The sequence below is a fragment of the Trachurus japonicus genome, chromosome 16 (assembly GCF_045865225.1).
Source record: "Trachurus japonicus isolate A0001 chromosome 16, Traja_1.0".
Lineage (NCBI taxonomy): Eukaryota > Metazoa > Chordata > Actinopteri > Carangiformes > Carangidae > Trachurus > Trachurus japonicus.
The window spans coordinates 16,228,908-16,251,655 of NC_140922.1; the positions used below are offsets into that span (position 1 = coordinate 16,228,908).

Genomic DNA, 22,748 nt, shown 5'->3' on the forward strand with positions numbered 1-22,748 from the left:
CATCCACCACGCCTGTTAACAAACACAACACACCACAGACAACCACGGCTGTGCGGCCCTCTTTGAAGAATTTCATAACCGGTAAATGGGAACGTTATCTGAGATGCTGCTCCATGATAGCGGCCCAGCTCCAAGCTGAGAGGCCTGTTTGAGAACACAGGGGTCCAGATACCATGATCTGATAGTGCGTGTTTATTTTTAAGGAGCATAAAATACAGCTCAGGAGAAAAGTTAAAGATAGGATCCTGTGTCCATGTGTTTGCGTGTGTGTGTGGGGGTTTATCTTAGCTTAACGTGATATGATGTGTTGTTATTTGTGAACTGGGTTTTACTCAGAAATATTCATGTCTGCGATGTTTAGTGTATGATAATGCACCAGGAGTACAGGCCTTCAGGACTGGCTACCTGGAGCTTTGCTGTCATCAAGCATTTGGCTTCATAATTAAAATGGGCTCCAGTGTCTATGCGTGTTTCTACTTTGGGTGTGTGTGTGTGTGCGTGTGTGCGTGTGTGTGTGTTATGGCGTGTGTCCATGTGGCTCATCTGCAGTGCTGTGTGATTAATGACTCCAGGGGTGAGTGAGCATCAGCGGTCAGCCCTCTCTGGTTATTCTGAGCTGACCTAGTGTGAGTGGGCCATAGTGGACACAAAGCCTCAGGTGATCGCAGAATCCTTGGCCATTCTCTCACCTGTACATCAGCCTCGACACCGCAGGAAAATTTCCACTCGCTGAGAGAGGGGAGTGCAGTTTCTACACAAGGACACACATTCAATCACTGGGAAAGGACACTCGCTGTTTGCTCGCATTCTTTGCCGCTCTGTGCTGAAAATCGGTTTGTGAAAGGCCAAAATGGTTCTCTGAGAGGCCAACGACAGTAATAGTTAGACTTTTATAAATATGCTGTCGCAGATCTACAAGGTTTGACCTTTTTATATTCTATTTGTCAAAATAGCATTATACACAAAAAAATCACATTATATGCATAGTTAATGCCAAAGGTGCCTTCCTATGTAAAGCAGATTTTTCTTTTTCTTTACCTGTATGTCAAGCTATCTTTAGAGACCCTAGCAGCATGTGTTCAGTCTCCAGGGAAACCAACCCATAATTAGTATTTGTGTGTATGTGTGTGCATGCATGTGTGCCTGTATGTGTTTTTTAATAATCGACGGTAATGAGATGAGCGGAGGGGAGAATAATCCTGGATTAACAGCTTAAAAATGCATGTGTCGTCATAACAACATCCTGATTGGGACTTAATCATTGAAATACAGTCACACAAACACTCAGTAGCCACACACACACACACACACACAGCAACCACCAATTGTCCATGCATCAGATAACTGAATGCTACAAGCTGTGTGTGTGTGTGTGTGTGTGTGCTGTTTATCCTGTGTTGGTGTATGTGTGTATCGTTGACTTAATTAGAGAGTTAAGCGGGGTGCTCCTCTGAAGGGATTAAGGGGGAAATTATCAGAATCTGGAGACTTAAAGCTGAAACCAGTTAAACGGAAACAGGAGGAGGGAGATCAGGGCTCAGAGGAGAAAGGAGTTTGAGAGGCAGCTCTACTGTTTACACACATATTCACATGTTCATTTGTGTAAATTGTCCTCTTGAAGTCACGCTTAAGCACTTAAATTTGCTTCAAGGTGTACAAGCAATTCTTTCAACCTCTCAAAACCACCGTTGGGGTGTTTTTGAGCTGTGTGCACCCTGTGTAAGGATGCTGGAGAGGCTTTATGGGTATTCTAGGATACTCAGTGAGAACGCTGGAAGGTGACAGAAATTCACACAAGCAGGATAAAAGGAGACCAAGGATAAAATCGACTCCCCTGACTTGAAGATTGACAGATAGAAGCCGCTTGTCGCTCATCTGCATCACGTTCTTTATGCTGCGGCCACGCATTCGAACTGTGAATTAACGACATAATGGGAGCGATGGTTATCTGACCCATGGGTTTTCCTGACAGCCACTGTGCAAAGCCATGAATCAAGTGACCTTTATCCTCCGCTGTGAAACCGTTTCCTGTATGGGATGGATTTCTTGAGGTAATGGATGCAGTCTGCCTGCCCTGGGAGTAGCTCTGCAGCAGATGGATTGATGCAAGGGGTTAATGCTCTCAGCTTTGTGGAGCTTAATATGATCATTAAAAGGTGATATGGGTTTTCTTTGAGAGGTCTCATTGAAAAAATGTGTGTTTCTTCCAATCAATATGGCAAGAGGTCAATGTCCATTATATGTGATTGTTTTACATGAATTTTCTATTGTAGAAAACTTTGAGTGAGAGCTCTCCCAGTTGATTCGGTATTCTCCAAAAACTCATTACATCTCATAATTAACTCTGAGAGAAATCATCTTCATCATTGATCTGTGTTTTTGGTCAATAAGGCTATTTTAGACTGTCCCGCTGCTCCTATTGTGTGAGGATTCAATGTGTTCATGCATCTCTGCATGCACACAGTTTGTGTGTGTGTGTGTGTGTGTGTGTGTGCGCATAGTAATCTTTGGTGGGAACATCTGTCTCTCAGAGATAACATAACCAGGGAATTAGCCATGCTGTCTTACAACTGAGCATCACATCTCACTATTACAGCCCCCTAAATTACAACCTATTACACCTCTGTGTGTGTGTGTGCGTGCGTGTGTGCAGATGAGCGTAAGCAATGTGCTGACAGTGTCATGTCCTTGGGCGACTGTGCCAAGTTTAAGAGTATCATTGAGCCCACTACCTCCTCCAATCCGTAAATCCATCGTTGAACTGAATTCACACAGTTATTTATACATAATACCAGTCCCACACAAACAAGTTTCCTCTACAAGAGCGCCAAACACACAAGTGAGTGCATAGGATAAAACAAAAAAACAAAAAACAAAAATAGGTTGTTTTTTCATAGGATGAAAGTGCTTTCCTGGCTCTGAATTATAAACAGTGATGCATCTTTTTGATGTAAAAGCTCTAAACAGCCTGGAGCCACTTAGCTTTCCATATATTGCACCTGCAGCAACAACAGTGTCTCCTGACGCATCATTGGTGACAGATCACTCTTTGAACTGCTCCTTTATGGAAGTTTAAAAGTTAACAAAGTGATGCATCCACCATAAAACAACAAAAATATGGGACGCTGTATGATTAAATGATATGATTTACCAGACACCTGACTGCTCGGCTAATGGAAGCTCAAAAGATCTATTCACTTTCCGTCGATGCTTTCTGATCTTGAGCAGCCCATCTCAGTCCTTCTCAACTTTATTTCCACCTCTATCTTTTGGATGCCATTTAGTGCCTCTGTAGAATAGTTATAATGGAGGGCTATCCTTGCTCTTAGCCACAGAGGCTCAGGAAAAAGATGTAAATTGGAGTGGGACAGCCTGGTACAGTATGTGCCACGACTTGAGAGAACTTTTTAATGAATGTCACTGCCAGAGAAAAGGTATGGGAGGGGTTTTTCTTGATGTAATAATTCTGCAAAGCACATTGTGCAGTGAATGTCTGTGCTGTACAACAGCATTCAAACATGTAATGAGGGGAATAGTGAGAACAAAGTGTAATGGTGCCTTTTCCGCGCAGCCAGAGAACAGCCGGGGGAACTGAACACAGCCCCACTGACCTGGTTGAATCAAAGAGAAGGGTAGAAGGCAAGACCACGAAAAATGAAAGAAAAGTAAGAGAGCAAGAGATTGGAAGTGTCTCATTTCTACAGCATTGCAATTTAGGTCGATGGATCGCTCCAGTAGCCGTGAGGGGCTCTTTTTGCTCAATGCAATCTATACCCACAATCTAACAATCAAATGTCTTGCCAATAGAAGTGATCCTACCCCAGCGGCGAGCTCTCTGTGGCTGCTGGTGTATTTGACTGAATGCCAGCTTTAGTTTTTATACCTCATTAATTCACGGGTGCGATTGACTGAGGAAACCGTTTCTTCTCGATCATAAATCAACTCACACTCTTGCACACGCACGCAAATGTGCAGGCGCGCCACGCATTCGTGCACGCACATGCACGCACAGCAGCAAAACAGGAACACACCAGGGGGCGAATCTTGGGGCTAAGGTAATGATTTAATCAGTCACTGACAGAAAGTACAGTGATATTGTGATTACTAATTTCCTCATGAACCCTGTGTGGAAAACTATGCGCGTACGTGTGTGTTTTCCAATTTAACTTTATAATAAAATTAAGGTTTCCCTATTTAAATGGGTTTTTATGAAATAACATTTTTGCTTGAATTAGTTTGTGTATGTGGCTGTTTTCATGCATTTCCCCCCATTAGACTGTGTCAGTGATTTTAATGCACATGAACTGGAGAGAAGATGGAGGAACAAATGGAGTGGGTTGATTCTGTATTACGTCCCTGATTATCAGTATTGGAGGGCTGAGAAGTTGCTGTACATTTGAATATCGCTAAATTAAACTCTGGGATAAGAACAGAGTAGGTTCTCTGTGTGTGTGTGTGTGTGTTGTATGGGAGAGGTAGAGATAGAGAGGTTTGATGCTGTAACAGCTGCTAATTATTGCTGCTCTATATTTCACACAGTCTGTTTGATCTCCTGTCCTGTGGAGAGAGATAGGGATTCTCTGTGTCTGTTTCTCACAAACTCACACGTTTATGCACAGACACAGACACACACACACTCAGGGGTCACAAGGAGGAGAAAGAGGAATTGTGCTCTAATTACTGAATCTCTGCAGGAGTTGACTTACATTTCTAGCCAACACCTCAGGACTCAGAGTGTACATTTTGTGTCTTGTTTTCATGTCTGTATTTATGTCACCCCTTGCTGTAGCCCCCCCTGCGTGCTGGGCTGTGTTCACTGATATCACAGAGGGCAAATCAATCCAATCTCTCAAAGCACTCTGGGTAGTCCAAGTCCACAGACCATCTGGATGCCGCTCTGTTCTCCTCTGCGCTCTGCTCCCTGAGAGCCGGCCGCTGCAGTGATCAACTGTTTGGCAAGCAGCTTTAATATGTCTGCGCCTTCACCAGTCACCAAGCATGGATGCATAGCAACAGTTACTAGCCACGATAACCCTGGGTAAGACATGCTCATATGTGACCTGATCCAGCAAAATGAGTCGCAGTGACCCAAATTTCAAAATTGAGATTTTGGTATCAATGGAAAGAGGAGAAAATAAGCTTTAAAATGATACCCTAGTCAAAGTCATACATTGGATAGTTTTTAAGATATGGCGATTTTAATGATGGTCTTCCACTCACTGCTTTTGATTGAAAACCTGAGAAAAATGCGTTCAAACAATTTAGAACGTCTCTGATTTAAAGCCTTCCGTGAATCTGGCGTCTGTTCCTTACCATGTGATTACACATACCTTGTAGAGGCAACATTCAATGACCCTCGGAAAGCAGAATGTATCTATTCAGATGCTGTTTACAGCTCGTCTCTATCATAAACGGTTCAGAAGATATTTCATGTTTAGTAAAACATCTGCAAGCGTTAGCATGCTACGTTCGGTTTAGCATCGATGCTAACGCTCGGTTTAGCATCGCTGCTACCGCTCAGCTGAGCATCTGGCCCCGTACAACGTGATTTCACGTGGCTACCCTTGTTGTCATAAATGCACCATTCAAGGACCCTCGGAAAGCGGAGAATCTGACGATTCAGATGCAGTTTACAGCTCGTCCCTATCAGGTTCAGAAGTTATTTAGCCTAATGTTGTGCTCCTCTCTAGAGGGTTAACAGTTGTAAGTCAACTTTAATCGTCATTTACGTGCCTTTCCTCAATTATCTGGACTATGAAACTTTGGGAGATTGTTTTTGAATGTCATTTCTTTGAAATTAGGAAAAAAAATTTTTTTTGAGTTTTTATTGATTTTCCACGTTATCAGCTGATTATCTAAAAATAGAACGTTGCGACTTCCGACTCATTTCGCCAGAGCGGGTCACATATATAGCCTATTTCATTAATTATGGAAATTGTGTTTGTTTATTTGTTGTTTTTCTTCGCTGCACATTTACTGTACAAGCACAACATGCACTACAAACACAAACTGCCTGCTGCTGCTTTAGACTCTGTTATTTGAAACTGAACATATAGGTTTTTTGATTTATGAGCTTTGGGCATCTCGGGTATGATGAACCAAAGGACAGGTGGACATAGTAATCAAATATGGTTAAAAAATTGTTTCTTTGTACAAAATGATTAATCTGTTATACAATAAAAAGGACTAGTAGCATACTTTAATCCAAAATATAGTACATTTTAAAGGGCAACTCCATGACTGATACACTGAAAATTCCTCTAGATGGATCCCTCTATTTTTTTTTCTTTAGAAATAACCCCTAGGAATTGTGGGCCTCACTCTGAGAAATGCCAAACCACACAGTTTCAATTCTTTATGTGGAGTTTGTTGCAACATGTTGCATAATCACCATGAATCAGACAGAATAATGAGACCACATTAAAGCCCATTTATTTTCACCCAAGTTTTAATGGAACAGATCAGTTTCATTCATTGCTGTCTTGACAACTGATTTGTTAAAAAGTATGCGAAAGAGAAAACAAAAGGTCATGTCACACATGAATGGGAAAAGTTGTTTATGTGTTTGTATCACTGAAGCCACTGGGTGTGGAATAAGCACTGGACTACTGCTAAAGGTTAAATCCACCCTTTATTTTATTGTTTCCAGTGATCTAATGTTATCCCTCTCTGTCAGAATATTTACACTATAGAGACAAAACAGGTCTTTACATGTGTCAGATATGGAAATTAGTTGTTGTACTTCCTATGGTGCATGTGTGTCGTTCCAGAATTACCTCTATCTTACACACACACGCGCAGACACATTATGCACAAATACAATATACACCAAGGTTATAATGGCTGAGCTGTGCCCCCCGGTCTCTGGAACATTATTTATGTTTATTGAAAGTCACACTCTAACTCAGATAACCTGTATGAAATGGAGATAAGGGGAGAGTATTATCACTTTCTCTTGCCCCTCTTTCTCTGGCATGAATGATACTTCAAAAGGCAGCAAGGTCTGTCTATGGTTCAGAAGGAAAGAGAGAGGATGACACAAGCCCAGCTTGTCTTTGAATAGCAGGTGTGCCTTTCTCTTTATTCTGGGTCTGAATGAGAAATGATGGAAAAAGCAAAGGATCAAAGTCTGTTTTCTCACAGTCTGCTGCAACACAGCAGAGGCTAAATGGAGAAACAAATTTTCATTTGAAAACAGTCAATAGTTGGGCTGTTTGTGTGTATGCATGCGTGTGTGAGTGTGTGTGTGTCTGTGAGTGCATATGTGGGTAAGAATTGGAGAGGATGCTAGTAAAAGCACTGACATATCCCCATTTCAAAAAGCAGGCTTTTGTCCAAACTAAAAATTCCTTCCCTCTCTCTCATCAGTCTGTGTTGCCAAGAAAGATGAATAAACATGGCAGCCTCTCTGTGACAATCATAATGCCTTCTGTTGGAACCTCACCGGCCACACTCTCTCCATGAAAGGCTGAGGGTTCAAGGGCTGCAGTGCTACTGAGGAGAGTGGGGTGAGTGGGGTCGCATGGAAAGCAGGGGATTGAGGGAGAAGGTGCATGGGGTGATGGGACAGCAGAATGGAGGGGAACAGAGAGGAAATTGAGAAGGGGGAGAGGTGAAGGTGATGAGGGAGAGAGGGGTGGAGAGGCGGAAGAGGGTGAGGGAGCTGCGCTGGGTGGATGGCAGGGGAAGGGGGTGAGCTGGAAGAGGAGGAGGCGGAGGAGGAGGGACGCATGGTGAGGGCTGTGTGTTGTAAAATGATATGATGGAGACTGGAGAGAGGTGGGGAGGGTGGGAGTGGGGGAAGGTTGGGGACTCCCAGGGTCATGGGCTGAGTAAAGCTCTCCTGTGGGGTCAAATGTGGAAGTGGGAGGTTGACCTGGAGCGTGTGCTGTGCTTGTGTTTGCATCGCATCTGTGTGGATGGACTGGGTTTGAGGCTGTGAGGGGTTGTGTAAAGGTGCAGGTCCAGGTGTGTATGTTTCCTCTGAAGTCCCACAGTTCTCCGTCCGTGTGACGTGCGTGTAGCTCGTCTCTGCCTGTGTGTCTGCGCTCTCTTGCGACTGTTCCAGGACTTTCTGCATGTGCTCCCTTGCCTGCTCTTGCAGGAGGCGATATTTGTCCATCTCCTCAGCAGTAAAGCTGATTGGCGCCGCTGTCTCTCCACCTGTCTGTTTGTCATAAATCCTAATCTGTGACGGGCAGAGATCTGGCGTGCTGCTGGGGTTTGACTCAGCCGCGTCCAGAGGATGTTTCTGACTGTCGACGAGTGCTCCAGGATCCACTCCACTGCCCTTAGCTTCGTCCTCCTCCTCTCCCTCCTTGTCAAGACTCCTCTCCAGCAGCCACTTTTTCCTCTTAGCCTTTCTCTGGATTGCAGGTAGTTTTCCGATGAGAGGGAGAAGCAGCATCCTCGCTGGTTTCTGAGGCAGAGACTTACTGGGAGATAGTCCTGGAGGAGTCCTGCCTGAGCTGCTTGTGGTGACGGGGGTTGAGGGTCCATGTTTGAGGTCAGCCTGCAAATTGGGCTCCTTTAGCTGTAAAGGACTTGTTTCCCCATGCTCCACATTGAGGCTTGAAACTGTGGGAGTAAAAGAGACTCTGGGGGGCGAGGAGTGAGAGAAGGAACTACAGGTGAGGCTGGATGAAGTGGAGATGGAGGTGCTCTGCTTCCTTGACTCGGACGGAGGCTTCTCAGGAGCTACCGAGGGCGTCCGGCAAGAGCCAACTGTCAACCCGTCCAGCGTGACTCCAGAGCAGGTGCTGCTCCTGCTCCACTCCCAGCTCAGCTCCGACAAGCTGGTGCTGCTGCAGGGGCTGCAGGAGCGAGGGCTGTGGCATCTGCTGGTCCGCGTGTTGATCACACTCTGGGGGCTGCATGTCTGCCTGCTTGTCCACCACTCAGGGCTGGAGAAGTGTCTGGAGCTTGAGCGTCTGGTGCCTGTGCATCTCCACACGCAGCCCGGGCTGTCTCTGTTGTCAGGCCCTGTCCTGGAGCCTGACGTGGATCTGTGCGTCCCCCTGTCTTCCCAGCTGTCGCTGCTGCCCCATGTCCATCTGTCCACGCTGCACCTGTCCCAGTCTACATCTTCTGTGCTAAGATGTCTGCTACCCCTGCCCCAGCTGCCAGGACTGGGGCTGAACCTTGCCGCCCGATCCCTCTCCAGTGCTCTGTGTTTCGATGCCCACCCTGCCCTCGCCCTGCCCTCCTCGCTGCCTCCGGGACAGTTTCCTCTCATCCACTCCCACTGTTCTGTCTCTGAAATCAGGCCTCTGTCTCTGCTACCTGAATTCCCTCCCACTTTCCTGCCCCTCTCCTCCCAGACTTCACCATGCCTGAAACTCTCCCTCTTACTATGAATGAATTTCCTGTCCCTGTGGGGGAGCTTTCTCTTTCTCGCCGGGCTGCTACCACAGCTGTTGTCAGGGTAACAGCAGTCAATGAAACTCCTGGGGTTGCTATGGTGACCCCGTTCCCAAAACAGCTTTGAGTCGCATCCTGGTGAGAAAGAGTGTAAGGAGAAGTGAGACCGCCAGGGAAAAGTCACCACGTCTTCGTCTCGCTTTCCCTCCCCCTCGGTGTCTCTGTCTGCCGTGTGTCTGCTGAGCGGGGAGTCGGCACTGCGGCGCTCTGCCTGCTCTCTGTCTGGCTGTGGCTGCGATTCAGCGCTGTAGCTCCTGTGAGGCCTCCTCTTCCTGACAGAGATAGATACTGGCTCAGCCTCACAGCTCCCCAGGAGACAGCTGCTCCCTGCTCTCCACACCGTCCGCCTCATGCTCCTCTCCCCGCTCGCCCTTTGCCCCCTTTTCCTCCCCCAGCTCCCCCCGGCTTCTCCTCTCCTCTCCTGCTTGCCGGTGGAGACTGTTGAGACAACACTCCTCACTTTGCACCTTGCTGATTGGCGTTTGTTTGAAGCTTTTCCCTTCTCGCCCCTCTTCCTCTTCCCCAGTTTGTGTTTCTTTGTGCTAGCTTTCCTCTTTTTGCGTGACACTTCTGAGGCACCCACGTACGGCTGTGGAGCGCTGGCACACTCGCACATTGTCTCTCTCCAACACTCACACCTGGACGGGCTGATGCACATCCCCTGTGTGCCAGACTGGGTGACAGACTCTAATTTACAGCTCAGGGCTGTGATGGCTTTCTCCCTGATCCCTCTCACACCCCCTAATCTGCCTCCCAGAGGATCCTGGGAGTTTGTGTCAGAGCTGTCACTATGGGCAGGGTCAGATGGATGGGAGGCTGCCCTCACACCTTTCCCCATGCTTAGTTTGTTTCTTTCTCTTTCTGATCCCGTTTCCGATGATGAGAGGGGTTGTTTTAGGAACAGGTGTGCTTTTGTTTCCACGTCGATATGTTGCTCTGTCTTGAAATCCTCCTCAGCTATTTTCTGTCTCGGTGCTCTCAACTCATGTCTTGTCTGTCTTTGTAAACAGGAGTGAGCGTCTGGTGTAAGAATAACTGGCACACGTGGGTTTGATTCATCAGAGAGAGCACACAACTCATTCTGTTGCGACTCCGGCAGATCCTCTGTGAGTTTTTCTGGTCGTCGCAGGTTCAAACAGAGTGGGTTGCAGCTGTAGGAAATGTGTGGTTGAGACTTTGTGAACTTCAGCAAACTGACAGGCCATCTCAGACAGGTAGAGCCATCTTTCCCCAGCACACACACATGTTGGCTCTCCTCCCTCCCCGCCTCGGTTTCTGGCTTTCTTTCTGACTCGCTATCAGTATTTTCAATGTCCGGGTGCGCCCCTTCTAATGCTGCACCCCATTTGGTCGCCTGGGTCTGCGATGGCAGGAGGAGTGAATTATGGCTCTTATTATCAAGTGCGGCTGTGGAAATAAGAGAGTGTTCTTTCAGGATGTCTGTTTTTTCAATCTCCTCCTCTTCTCTCACAGTCTCTCTGGGGATTTGCCCCATGTCGCTCGGTCCAACACTGTCAGAGCTAGACTTGCTAGCCTTAGGCTTCTCACTCTGACTGTGTTTCCTCTCCTCTGATGCCCCAATCTCCCTGTCGATATCTTCCATTATTCCCCTTATCCTTTCTTTCATTTGCTCCCTCTTCTCTCTCTCCTCCTCCTCGAGGTCCGAGAAGACGGAGGCAGAAGGCTCCAGCCTTGGCCCCCTGCGTGAAAAGCAGAAGGACACCCCGAGCCTGCCTCCTACTCTCCCCCGTCCAGGGAGAGGCAGCTGGGGATACATGCCAAGACAAGACTGGGGGTTCACCACAGGGGGGTCTGTATTGGATGCCGAATGTGTGATTAGTAGGGACTCTGGTGAAGCAGTGGCCAACGGTATTTGGCACAGAGATTGGCATGGATCTTTTGGCTGGTGGCTGCGTGTAGCTGTCCTGGTTTGTCGGGGACAGGGTTTCTGGGTGTGGCTGAAGGTTTCTGGTTTGTCGTCATGGCTTCGGTCTCTTTGGTTCCCGTCTCTCTCTTGTTGATGGCTCACAGCCCTGACTGTGCTTCGTAGTACCGTCCTTCCTGGGACTCTGCAAGATGAAGTGACAGGACAAACAGACTAAAGTTTAGTTTAGTATGGCTACACTTGAACTCACGTAAGCTGGGCTCAGATTAAATAAAGAGCACTTAAACATCCCTGAGAAGCTTGTTTTTGCCGAACCCCCAGTGGTTTAAGTTTTCACTTTGTTTAAATGAGGTATAGGTGCACTTACGGTAAATACCTTATGACATCACATTTGGATGTGGTTACAGCTGTGGTAAAGTACACTTCCTGCCACATCCACCAGTCATGTTAACTGTGGTCAGAGGTGAAATGGGCTTTCATCAGTGAGGATAGACAAGCACTGCTTTTCAGCCATCCTTTGAGTTACTCAAATAAAATCGGTCTTTAGCAGGCACATGACTTAAAAAGTTAATGCCATCATGAAAACGGAATAATAAACATATTTAGAGGGCAGAAGGAATCCATTAAATAACAAAATACAGTACAAATACATAAATAATATACTAAAATCTGACAACACAATGGCAGTAGAGGAGAAATGACTAGTCAGTTAATCAGTCTTGACATACTGACACTAAACTATTGGACAATTTTAATAATAAAGTCATATTTAAAATCAGCTCTGAGCTAACATGAATTATTAGTTGCACCCATAAATGACAGAGCTGAGTAATATGCTTCGAGTAGTTAGAGTCAAGTAGATAATGCACTCATACAGCATGCAAACTCTCCATTACCTCCAGCAAAGATGTTTTAGCCCCTGTATGTTTATTTGTCTGCAAAAATACAAAACTGACTTGCATTGAACTTGGTGGAGGGATGTGGTATGGTCAGGGAAGGGGTCCATTCATTTTTTGATCCAAATCCAAGTTTACTATGAGCTTTGATTGTTTTTTCCCCTAAATTCTATGATTAAATAAGATTTTGATGCATATGAAATATACATGCAGGTACATAGGGGCATTTTATGACATAATGTACATGTACAATTATGTATTAAATGAAGCCCAAGGTGAAGCCTATTGTAACATGACTGAGATCATACAAAGAAAGAAAGAAAGAAAGAAAGAAAGAAAGAAAGAAAGAAAGAAAGAAAGAAAGAAAGAAAGAAAGAAAGAAAGAAAGAAAGAAAGAAAGAAGATAAATAGCATGTGCAGTCATAGTAATGCTGTTCACATATCATCACCCGATTATAGAACAGCAGATTTAATTGCACAGGAAATAGGTGCAATCAAGTTGATCATTATGTGATGGGTTGTTTTCTTATCAGTTGTTTTGATTGCTTGAACAAACTTTGAGGCAGGTATCGTGTTTGAACTTCTGTCAGTCAAAAAAAGTGATGTGTAACTCTTTTTTTCCTACTATTCTTCCTTTGTCTAAAGTACCACCCCCTCCTACTACAAACCATCTACTCTCAGAGAGTTAGCAAGAACGTGTCTTCATGTTATATTTACTTCACCTGTGGCCCATCTAGGCCAACAGAGTGCTCTAACATCTGTGGATGCATCCATCAAATCTAGGAAACGTTGACTGGATGTGACACACTCCAACCCCTCTGGACTCCTGCCTCTGGTCTCATTACACACACACACACACACAGAAGCACGCACCTACACACACAGAAGCACGAATACACGCTCTTCCAACTCACTGTTGGGTCTCCTGTTGCAGCTGTGCAAGCTGGTGCAGGCGTCTGAGTGCCTTCTCCTGTTTGCGCTGGTCCTTCCATGATTTTGAAGCCACGTTCCGAGCAAACTCCCTGTGCTTTAGGTCCTTCAGTCTCTGCAGGAGGTGAAAATTAAGGTGCATAGTGGAAGGGACAGAGAGGGTATGTGGAACCCAGCAGGGGGGGGGGTGAGGAAGATGGGAGATGTGAGAGTGGGACAAAGAGGAGAGAGATCAGTCTTAGGAAGCTCTCTGCAGGCAGCTGTCTTTCAAACTATACATATCAGTCAGCAGCGTTTTGCAGATGTTCTCCTCTAAAGCTCATGTCCAATTAACTCCATTCAGCCTGGAAGAAAGCATTTTCCTCCAACACACAGCTTGAGAGCAAACACAACCCAACTGGTGAATAGTAGATTACAGACGCAGTTACGATGACTGACATGAGTTATTTAATGATGATGATGCTCTTTCTGTGGTGTATTGGACTGACATTTTTCTTTTCGCTCGCCCTTCTTCAATCTAGTGGCGTGCCACAGAGAGTTCTGAAATGTTCAGGCATTCACCAGTCATCACAGCTCAGCTTGAGAGAACCTCTGATCCAATGACATCTGCTTTTGAGCAGCATGTGGAGTGTACCAAAAGCATTGATTTGCTGATGCTGAAATTACACATCACTAAACACGAGGCCAAGGCCACGGATCTAAACAACCATGAGAGTCACTGTAAAGGGCAAAGATTTTCGGTTGGAAAAATCATGGGCTGTTGTAAGAGCATGATTGTGTGTGTGTGTGTGTGTGTGAGAGAGATAGAGAGAGACACACACACAAATATGGAAAATAGAATACAGCAAAGAACGGTGACATTGTGATTTCGTTTGGAGCAAACTGGTGGGTCTTCGGCTGCGTTGTGATGCAGAAAAAAGTAACAATTAGCTGAGTTTTGTGTCTGTATGCCTTGTGTGTGAGCGCATGTGTGTGTTTGTGTGAAAGCATGTGTCTATAGGTGCAGCAGTCCTCTGAGGGAAACAATGATTCATGCCTCTCTCTCTGGTTTCCTTTTCTGACACACTTTAATCCCTCCTTTATCCATGCTTGGCAGGTGTGTGTGTGCATGTGCATGCTGGTGTGTTGCTTTTGTCTGTTTATGTGTATCTGTGTGTGTCTGAAGGCTAAGGAGGGACTCAGGAGTTTGGGAATAGCTGCAGTATCATGCACCACCATCCCCTCCTATCTCCTGTCTTATTCTCTTTTGCTTCCCAGTATATTTTCGCTACCTCGGTGTGCAATCCACCCATGGCTTGTAAATTCAAGATTTGTTGTTTATTTTATATGTTTGTGAACTTATCCTATAGTATAAGTTCCAACAGGATTACACATCTCTCACTTTTTAGCTTGTGTTACACTATTATCCACCCATACAGTATGTATCATGCACACACGCCCATATGCACACATCAGATTAGCCCCTCACACATCAGATTTATTTATACATTCACTCTCTTTCACACCCAGATCTTATGCAGGAGCTGACAGTCGTCAGGTTAATCTCTGCTGAGTCTTACACAAGCGGGTGTCTTTTTACATTATCACTTGATGCTTAACATCCCACTGTCAGCTCACTGAAGACAGCATTAAGTATGTGCCAGCACAGCAAGAGCAGCACTTTGTGGGTTTGTATCCTTTAAACATACATGCCTTATACTATAGGTGCTTGTGCACTGCAGATGTGTGCAGTCGTATATGTGTGTGTGTGTGTGTGTATTTGTTAGGGGTGCAGTAAGGAGCTTTGAGGGTCTTTGATGCCAGATTCATTCTATGGGAAATATTAATCATGTTCAAGCAGAGAGGCATACATAATGAACTGTTGCGGACAGAGCCAGAAAAGGGGGGAGAAGAAGGGAGGGGGAAAAAAAGATCAGAGTCGTGGTTGTGTAGCTGTCCATGGCAATGACTGCGAGCGAGTGAGCAGTCTGTAATAGATGGAATGTATGAAGATGAATACTTCTCCTCCCTCTTGCATTTGCACTCTGCCAGGTTATTGTTCTCTCTTAAAATCAGGTCCCACTGCAGGCAAACCTGTAGCTATATTTAGAGGCAAACAAAATGTTGCGCACAGAACCGTTTTCAGTGAGCAGCACGTGGGGCAGGGATATTTCCGTTTCCCACTTTAAAGCAGACACTTCTGTCTTCAAAGATGATGTCACGTCCCCAACAGCGGGAAGTGATATTACTCCTTCTCTCCAACATGCCAGTCGAGCTATGCGCTGTGAAGCTCAATCCGTCCGTCAAAGCCTCGATCAATATTCCTTTAGATGTGTTAAGGAGTGCTCAAGCTGAGGCAACTATGGATGAGTCAGAGTTGATTCATATCCACTAGGGCTTTAGAATGAGGGATGATGTATTCTTAGGTAGCATGTGATGGGCCATACTAATGGGCTGATTGCTGTTTATTCAAAAAGGGAGTCTAATTCCGTTGTAATGAGCAATTCTGTAATCAGCAGTAAATGCTGATAAAGCACTGTATTCAGACATGTTTATCCCCGAATCGATGACAAGGAAAGGAGACAGAGCAAACGCAATCAGCTTCCATTCTCCAAAGCCAATACTCCTGTAGGGAAGCTGTCTTCAGCTAGAATTTCATCTGTTGTCTGCTCGGTAGGCAGAGTGTGCATGCATGCCTGTATGTGTGTGTGTGTGTGTGTGTGTGTGTGTTCCTACAGTGCCAGTGGCTACTGTCAGCTCAGTGCCTCATGCAGCTCGTTTCATGTGCCTGCCGCTAGCTAAAACAAAGCATTAACATTGGCCTGCAGTTGCTTCAATTCATTTCAAAGAACAATGACAGAGGAGGAACAGTTTTATTTAATGTTTATTTCATGTTGCACAGTGTGGGCGTTCAGAAGTGGGAAGCGGCTTGGCTCGGTTGAGAGATTGCCTGTGTTTGTGGCCGAGTGTGTACATGGGTAAGTGTATGTCTGTATGTTTTTGTATGTGAGTGTATGTCTTGGCATGACAACAGATAGCTGTAGGAGAATGTGCTATCAGCAGAACCTTCAGCTTGTTAGTCCAGTGTGGAGGTTGTGTATGAAAATGGATGTGAAAGCAGAACGCAGGAGAAAACCTGCTCCCGGGTCTTTTTCTAATGGTCCATTGGCCTCATCCTGTCCAAGCTGGAATAATAGGATCAAACTTGAGCTATGACTAATAGCTGCATGTTCTATTTGGTGCAAAATATTTGTTTTCTGTTTTGAACAAAGTACAAATTTCAGAATAAAGTGAATTTTGTATTAGTGCCAGATACACACAAATCAACAGCTCTATGGTTTGAACTAGTGACCAAAAAGATAAAATCATACATTTGGGACTTGAATATTAAATAATACTGAAATGTACATTATGATTGTTTTTTCTGTCTTCATTATTCTGGTTACTTTGATTGCTGGCTGCTGAGAATAATACACTTTCCTCACCTGAGTGTATTAGGCAAATTGAAAAAACTTGAGAGGGATCATTTTATTGCCTTGATACGTAATGAATTTTCCTAATTTTATGAGAATTATTTTGGTCTTTGATGTCTGCAGAAAAAAATGACTCTTTACCGCTGTTTGGGGTCTCAGAGACCCCAGCAGTGAAACACAGTTAAATATTTTTTTTAAATTTGTAAATCCCAGGTAAATCTATGTTTTTTCTCTTTTCCTCTAAGCTCTATAACGGCCTGTTAATAATGGTTCTCTGAGGTCTAATTGAACCCAGATAATTGGTAAAATCACTATATGAAAATATAGTGTGCACGTCTTTGTCAATAGCCTATCAAGGGAAGGCCCATATAAAATTAATTATTTCCTTATTTTGTAAAAACTTTTTTTGGGGTTAGTTCTATATTTTCATCTTCATCTTCATACTCTTATCTTATCTTATCGTATCTTATCTTATCTTATCTTAATTACATGTACAAAAATCAACAATCAATCAACTTATTCTGTCTATCTAAAATGAAAAAGGCATAAATGCAGTGCTATATCTCTTGAGTTTATGTGTTTTCCACCTGTGTGTGTGTGTGTGTGTGTGTGTGTGTGTGTGTATGAAAGAGATGATGCAGTTGTCACATTTCTACTACCTCCTGCTGGGAAACTGTACCCAATGGGCGGATTGACATGGAGATGTAACATAGCTTTCCGTCAACACGCATAAAGCTAACACACCCAAATTCCATGGTGAGAGATCACAAAAAAATGTCTGTTTGTAGCATGCATGTGTTTAGCTGTAGCGCAGGTGCACCCTGCATACCTGTTTGTGTGCGTGGTCGTAGGAGTTGATGTGATTGTCAAACTCCTGGTGTCTGAGGTACTGCTTGTCACACAGCTCACAGTAGAAAAGAGCCTTCAGATCCTCCACTGAGCAGCCCAAAGCCCTCTCCGCACGCTCCTGGAGAAAAAGAGAGACGGAGAGGACGAGTTAGAGTGCTGCAGGGATTGGGGGACAAAAATGAGAGAGTCGAGATAGATGCAGAGAGAGATAGAGACATAAAGGGTAAGAGGGGCAGAGACAGAGAGCAGGAAGAGTTAGCGAGGGTTGGAGCTGGGGAGAGGGATGGGGAAAGGGTGGTGGTGGAGGGAGGGGGGGGGGGGTCAAAGGAATGGCAGATTGTTAGCCATTTAGAGTAAATCTGCATCCCAGAGACATCAGCAGTAATAGCCTCTACATGTGCTCTGCATAAAACTGTTAAACAGCTTCCCATTAAAGTACGCTGCCTTACTGCCGCTGCTGCTCCTGGAGGTTGGACAAAGGCACCAAAGCCCCGTGCTCATGGCAGCTTGAGCCTGGGGACACATTTAATACAGCCACTATAATAGAAACCTGCGTATGTACTATAATGGCAAATAGTCTGAGTCTAACTGCAGAGAAAGAGGCAATTGTGGCTGACAGAAAAGGAAAAAAAGCGGGCATCTAAAATGCACAACTTAGACTTCTGTACACTTGCTAAAACCACACAAGTGAGAAAGAGAAAGTTCCCGATAAATACACACACATATAGAAAGTTGCATAAATAGCACATGGACAGATACACAAACACATGCACTGCACAAATGACACATGGACCTCAGGGGATAAATCGCTTGTCTGCATGCTCACATCAGCCAGAGGCCTTTTTTTCTTCTTCTTTTTGGTCCGAGGACAAGTGCAGAGTTGTGTACAATGGACGTGTGTGCTCGCTTGTGTGTGTGTGCATGTGTTTGTGTGCACGTTTTCGTGAGTGTTCAGGGGTGTGTGTGCATTCATGCCATGCTCTGCTTCAGAATGTAATTTCCCTCAGGCTAGGGGCTGCCAATAAACACTATTGAATTCTGTTCTACACTGACATGATGGGAATTTAATTTGAGGTTGTCACTTCTTTCTCTCCTTTTCTGCTTCATTCCTTTCCTCCGTCCATCTCCTACTCTTCCTCCCTCTCTTTGCTAGCTCTTGTTTTTGTCCTATTCCTTTTTCCCCCCCTCCTCCAACTTTCTATTTTTCTCCATTCCTTTATCCCCCCTTGCATCCTCCCTCTATTTGCCTTTTTCTCTCTTTCTGGCTTGCTCCATCTCTGTTTGGCGAGCCCTGGGTCGTGCAGTGACAGAGTCTATTGGCCCCAATTTGCTTCGGTAATATGCCTGCGCACAGCAACAGGGGTGAGAGGAGAAGAGAGGGAGGATAGCAATGCAGGTAAGAGGAAAAACGGCCCCTGCCTGCCCTCGCAGAAACGCACACACTAACACCTCAGCATCGCTATCACCACAGAGTTGAACAATCCCTGCTGTACAAGCCATCAGTTTTCACATGCCTAAGTGCTATGTCCATGCAATTTCTATCGGCACACATACACAGACGCACACACATACAGAGGGGGAAAACTGCCCTTCCTCTGGCCTCTTCCATCTGCAGCTTGATAGCTTGTCGGCACAATGGCTGAAGTGTAGGGGAGCTGGCTGAAGGCTGAAGAAACGACTGGGCTGACAGACCTCTCCTATACCTAAATCAACAGAGAGGTAACTAATACACATTGATCCTCTGTGTGTATGGGTGCCATGGTATCGATCCGCCTTGCAGGCTTAAGTCACGACCAGGAAATGATCCAATCAACCGGGGCGGCCTTCCTATGAGTGCTGGGGCTGGGGTAGATGAGATTGAGATAATGAAAGCTGTGTTTCTGTCAAGCTCTGAGCTCATGCATAGGAGCGTAGACAGGAGCTGTGAATGTGCACAGTGTTCACATGTGTACTCACAACATGCGTGTGCGCTTGTGTGTATTTCTGTGCGCGCTTGCCTTTGTACTCCCTAAGCCTTTCTTCTCACCTCTCTGCACTCTGTCAGGGTAATTATTTTGAACAGTGAAATATATGTATGGAAAGAAGGGTGTACATAAGAAAAGGTGCGAATGCATCAAAGCAGAAATGTGCTTGCGTGTTTGCGTGTGAAGTCACCATTTGTTTATGTCAGAGGTATCCTGACATGCAGTTCCCTCTCTTCCTGTTGCATGCTAAAATCAAACATGAGAGCTTTCATTTCCGTCAAATGTACCCACCTCATATGATTTCTACTTGCCAATATGCAAAGACTCACTTACAGAAATCGTCCACACATTCAGCACACCCACATAAACAAACACACTTATGCATGCACCGTCATACACAGCCTGTCAACCTGATATACCAGTGCTAAATTAATCTAGACCCCAATTTACCTCAGTAGCATAAATCTGTTTGCAGAGAACGCACAACTGATATCTGCAGACCTGAATGGACATTGATTGTTTGCATGATTATGTGTGTGAGTGTTGGTAGGAGGCTGTGAATGTGAATGTGTTTCCATGCTTTTTTCTTCCCCTTCTCTTTACGCTTATCCTCAATTTGTGGGAGAAGTGCCATGTTATTCCTCGTCATAGCTGAAATTATACCGCAAATAAGAGTCATTATGGACCATAACCAGAGTTACAGACACAAACGCATGTAATTTAATGTCTAAACCCACTGTGGAAATGAGCAGGTCACGCTAAAAGTGTCTTACACGTGGTCTGTCAGTGCTTGAGAATATGTGCGCTGGAAACTAATGATATACAATACATTCGTGAAAAACTTCAGAAAGAAGAAAAAAAATCCCTTGAGGAACCCCTGGGAGTTTTCTGGGATTCAAACTGTGACGATACTTTTCTGATGCAATCACACTGTCACTGCCACTGTACCCATTAAAACTGCCCTCTTGGTTTTTTTCCCCCAATACATTTATTTTTCAATGTCTGATTTTACACAAAAAAAATTCTATTAAAATCCTCCTAATTAGTTGTAAGCACGTACAGACTAATGGAGATGTCAGATAATTAGGATTCTTTGTCTAGTGACCTTGACATTCAAAAGTGCTGATCTGCACAAGAAACCTGCAGACACCTAATATGCTTCTTACAATCATAACTTTTATTAACACCTTGACACTAAATTGACCGCAGATTGTCAGTGACATAAAGGGAGTTGTTCAAATACTAAACACAAGGATTCAATACTTCTCATTCAAACCTCTGGTGCAATGATTCATGTCAGTCACAACAAGGAAGCAATATCACTCCTGCTTTCTTTAAAAAAAATAAAAAATCTATTTGTTATCCAGCGCAAGTGCACAATATCATTTATTAAATTTAAGCAGTTTAAGTGCAAATGAACTCTAAAATCCAAAAAATGAATATCATGGAAAACAATTTGAATAAAGCTCATTTTCATGCTTAGAGTGATAAACGGAGTGGAAAATAGTCAGAGTGCTTCTTTTAATTTGCTGCCTCCCAATAAACTTTATGTATACTGGTGTGAATATGTTCAGCACCATTTAGTTTTTATACAGTTTGTTTAGACTGAATCAATGACATTAAAATACAGAATTAAAAGCTGTGTTCAGACACCTACTGTACTTGTATGAGCTAAATCGTTTCACCCGTCTCGCTGGTCACTTTCTCGTCGGTTGTAATTAAATATTGAACAGCATTTTCATGGATGGTTGGACACAACCTAGAGAGAGTGTGAGGGAGGACGTTTAAGGCTAATGGACTGATATTACAGAAAAGTCACTCTGACACGGCATTTTGAGAGTTTTGTTGGCCTCCTTGATTTGATTTATTTTCTGATAAATTAGAGTAATTGGTTGGGACTCAATCTTGAGAGAAATCATGATGGGAGAGAAAAGCTCTTCTATTTTGAGATCCTGATACAGTAGATCATTTTTTGCCAATGTTATAGCCTATTGTTATGTTGATTGGAGAAATAGAGTAGAAGTGGAGAATTAAATCAATTGGTTTTTGCACTTAATTAAGTTTACTTTCCCTATCCCCTGCATCTCTGTTTCTTTAGCTGTGCCCTGGCTGGTAAATACATAAAATGCCTCCTCATGCTTATTAAATATGCTGTCTTAGATATGAGATGAAACATGATCAGATGTGTTAATTGTTAACAGCACCGCAGCACAAGTTTTAATTGCAGCCTTGTTCAGTACAAAATTCAAAACATACCCCGACTAGTAAGAAAAAGAAAAAAAAAAATAGGACGAAACAACACTCAGCATGAATAATAAATCCACGAGGAGAGAGACAGTGAGGTCAGTCGCAACACAACTGGTGGTAAGATATTCTCTCTGCTCAAATATATTACTGTAACTTCTACTGAAGACAGCTTCTCCTGCAGGGGGTAGAAAAAATCAAGTAAAAACTTCATGAACAAGGCTATCTGCGAGGAAACTGTTGTCGCAGTACAGTAATTGCTGTTGCAGAACTGATAAAAACACAGGCCTTATGAGGTTACAGTATGTGCTGCTGAGCAGTTAGGTCTCTTTATGAACCCTACACTGGACTGTATCATCATCAGCATTTCTCTTTTTGCCTATATAGTTTGTTGTGTATTACACAGCGTTTTAAGACTTTTTAATTTCTTCTAAAACTTTGTTTCTTTCCAGCCGGTAACATTAATTAAGTCATGTTGCTATGAAACTCATATGATGGACCTGCGAGGTATATAATGAGTGAAGTATTCATTACTCTTTCACCAACAGATTATCTCTGTCTGCTCACTGTTTAAGGCACATACTGTAACAATGGTGAAAAAATTGCAAGGCTGGCACATAACCACACAATGCCTATTCATGCGACCTCATTCAGCAGGTGAAAAAAAAGAGAAGAGAAGAGAAGAAAAGGGGAAAATTGTGAATAGGAGATGTTTATGAATTCAGATAACTTCTAATTGCTCCTGTGCCTTGTGAGGGCAATTCAATCTTAGGTAATTTTATGTGTTTTCATTACACATGTTTTGCTTTTCGTGTGTCATTTCATGCTATATGCCACTTGCTCTCACTCTGACCAGAGGTGACACAGCTGGGAGAGACAGACCAGATGGACCCTCATGGCACATTTTGCAGAGACAACTATAAACCCTCTTACACCTCTCATAAAGGTACTATACAGTGAATTGCCGCAGTCCTCAAAAATCCCCCTGGTTATATGTGGGTGTTTCCCCCAGAGATATATTATACACATTTACAGTACATGGTGCACTTCCTATGTTGATCAAATTGTTATTTTTTAATAAATTTAATAAATTTTTTAATAAATTTTT

At 44.1% G+C, this 22,748-nt stretch overlaps 1 protein-coding gene across 1 annotated transcript in view; it reads right to left on the minus strand.

Annotated features, from left to right (window-relative positions):
* Window positions 1–6,418: 6,418 nt before the first annotated feature.
* znf804b (zinc finger protein 804B) overlaps window positions 6,419–22,748 on the minus strand; it is a 37,357-nt gene continuing 21,027 nt past the window's right edge. The window contains exons 2-4 of the mRNA XM_085802130.1: window positions 17,413–17,550; window positions 13,116–13,246; window positions 6,419–11,489 (exon numbers count right to left, since the gene is read on the minus strand). Coding sequence (XP_085658256.1) covers window positions 7,418–11,489; window positions 13,116–13,246; window positions 17,413–17,550 — 4,341 coding nt within the window. The 3' untranslated portion in view covers window positions 6,419–7,417. The remainder of the gene's footprint in view (window positions 11,490–13,115; window positions 13,247–17,412; window positions 17,551–22,748) is intronic.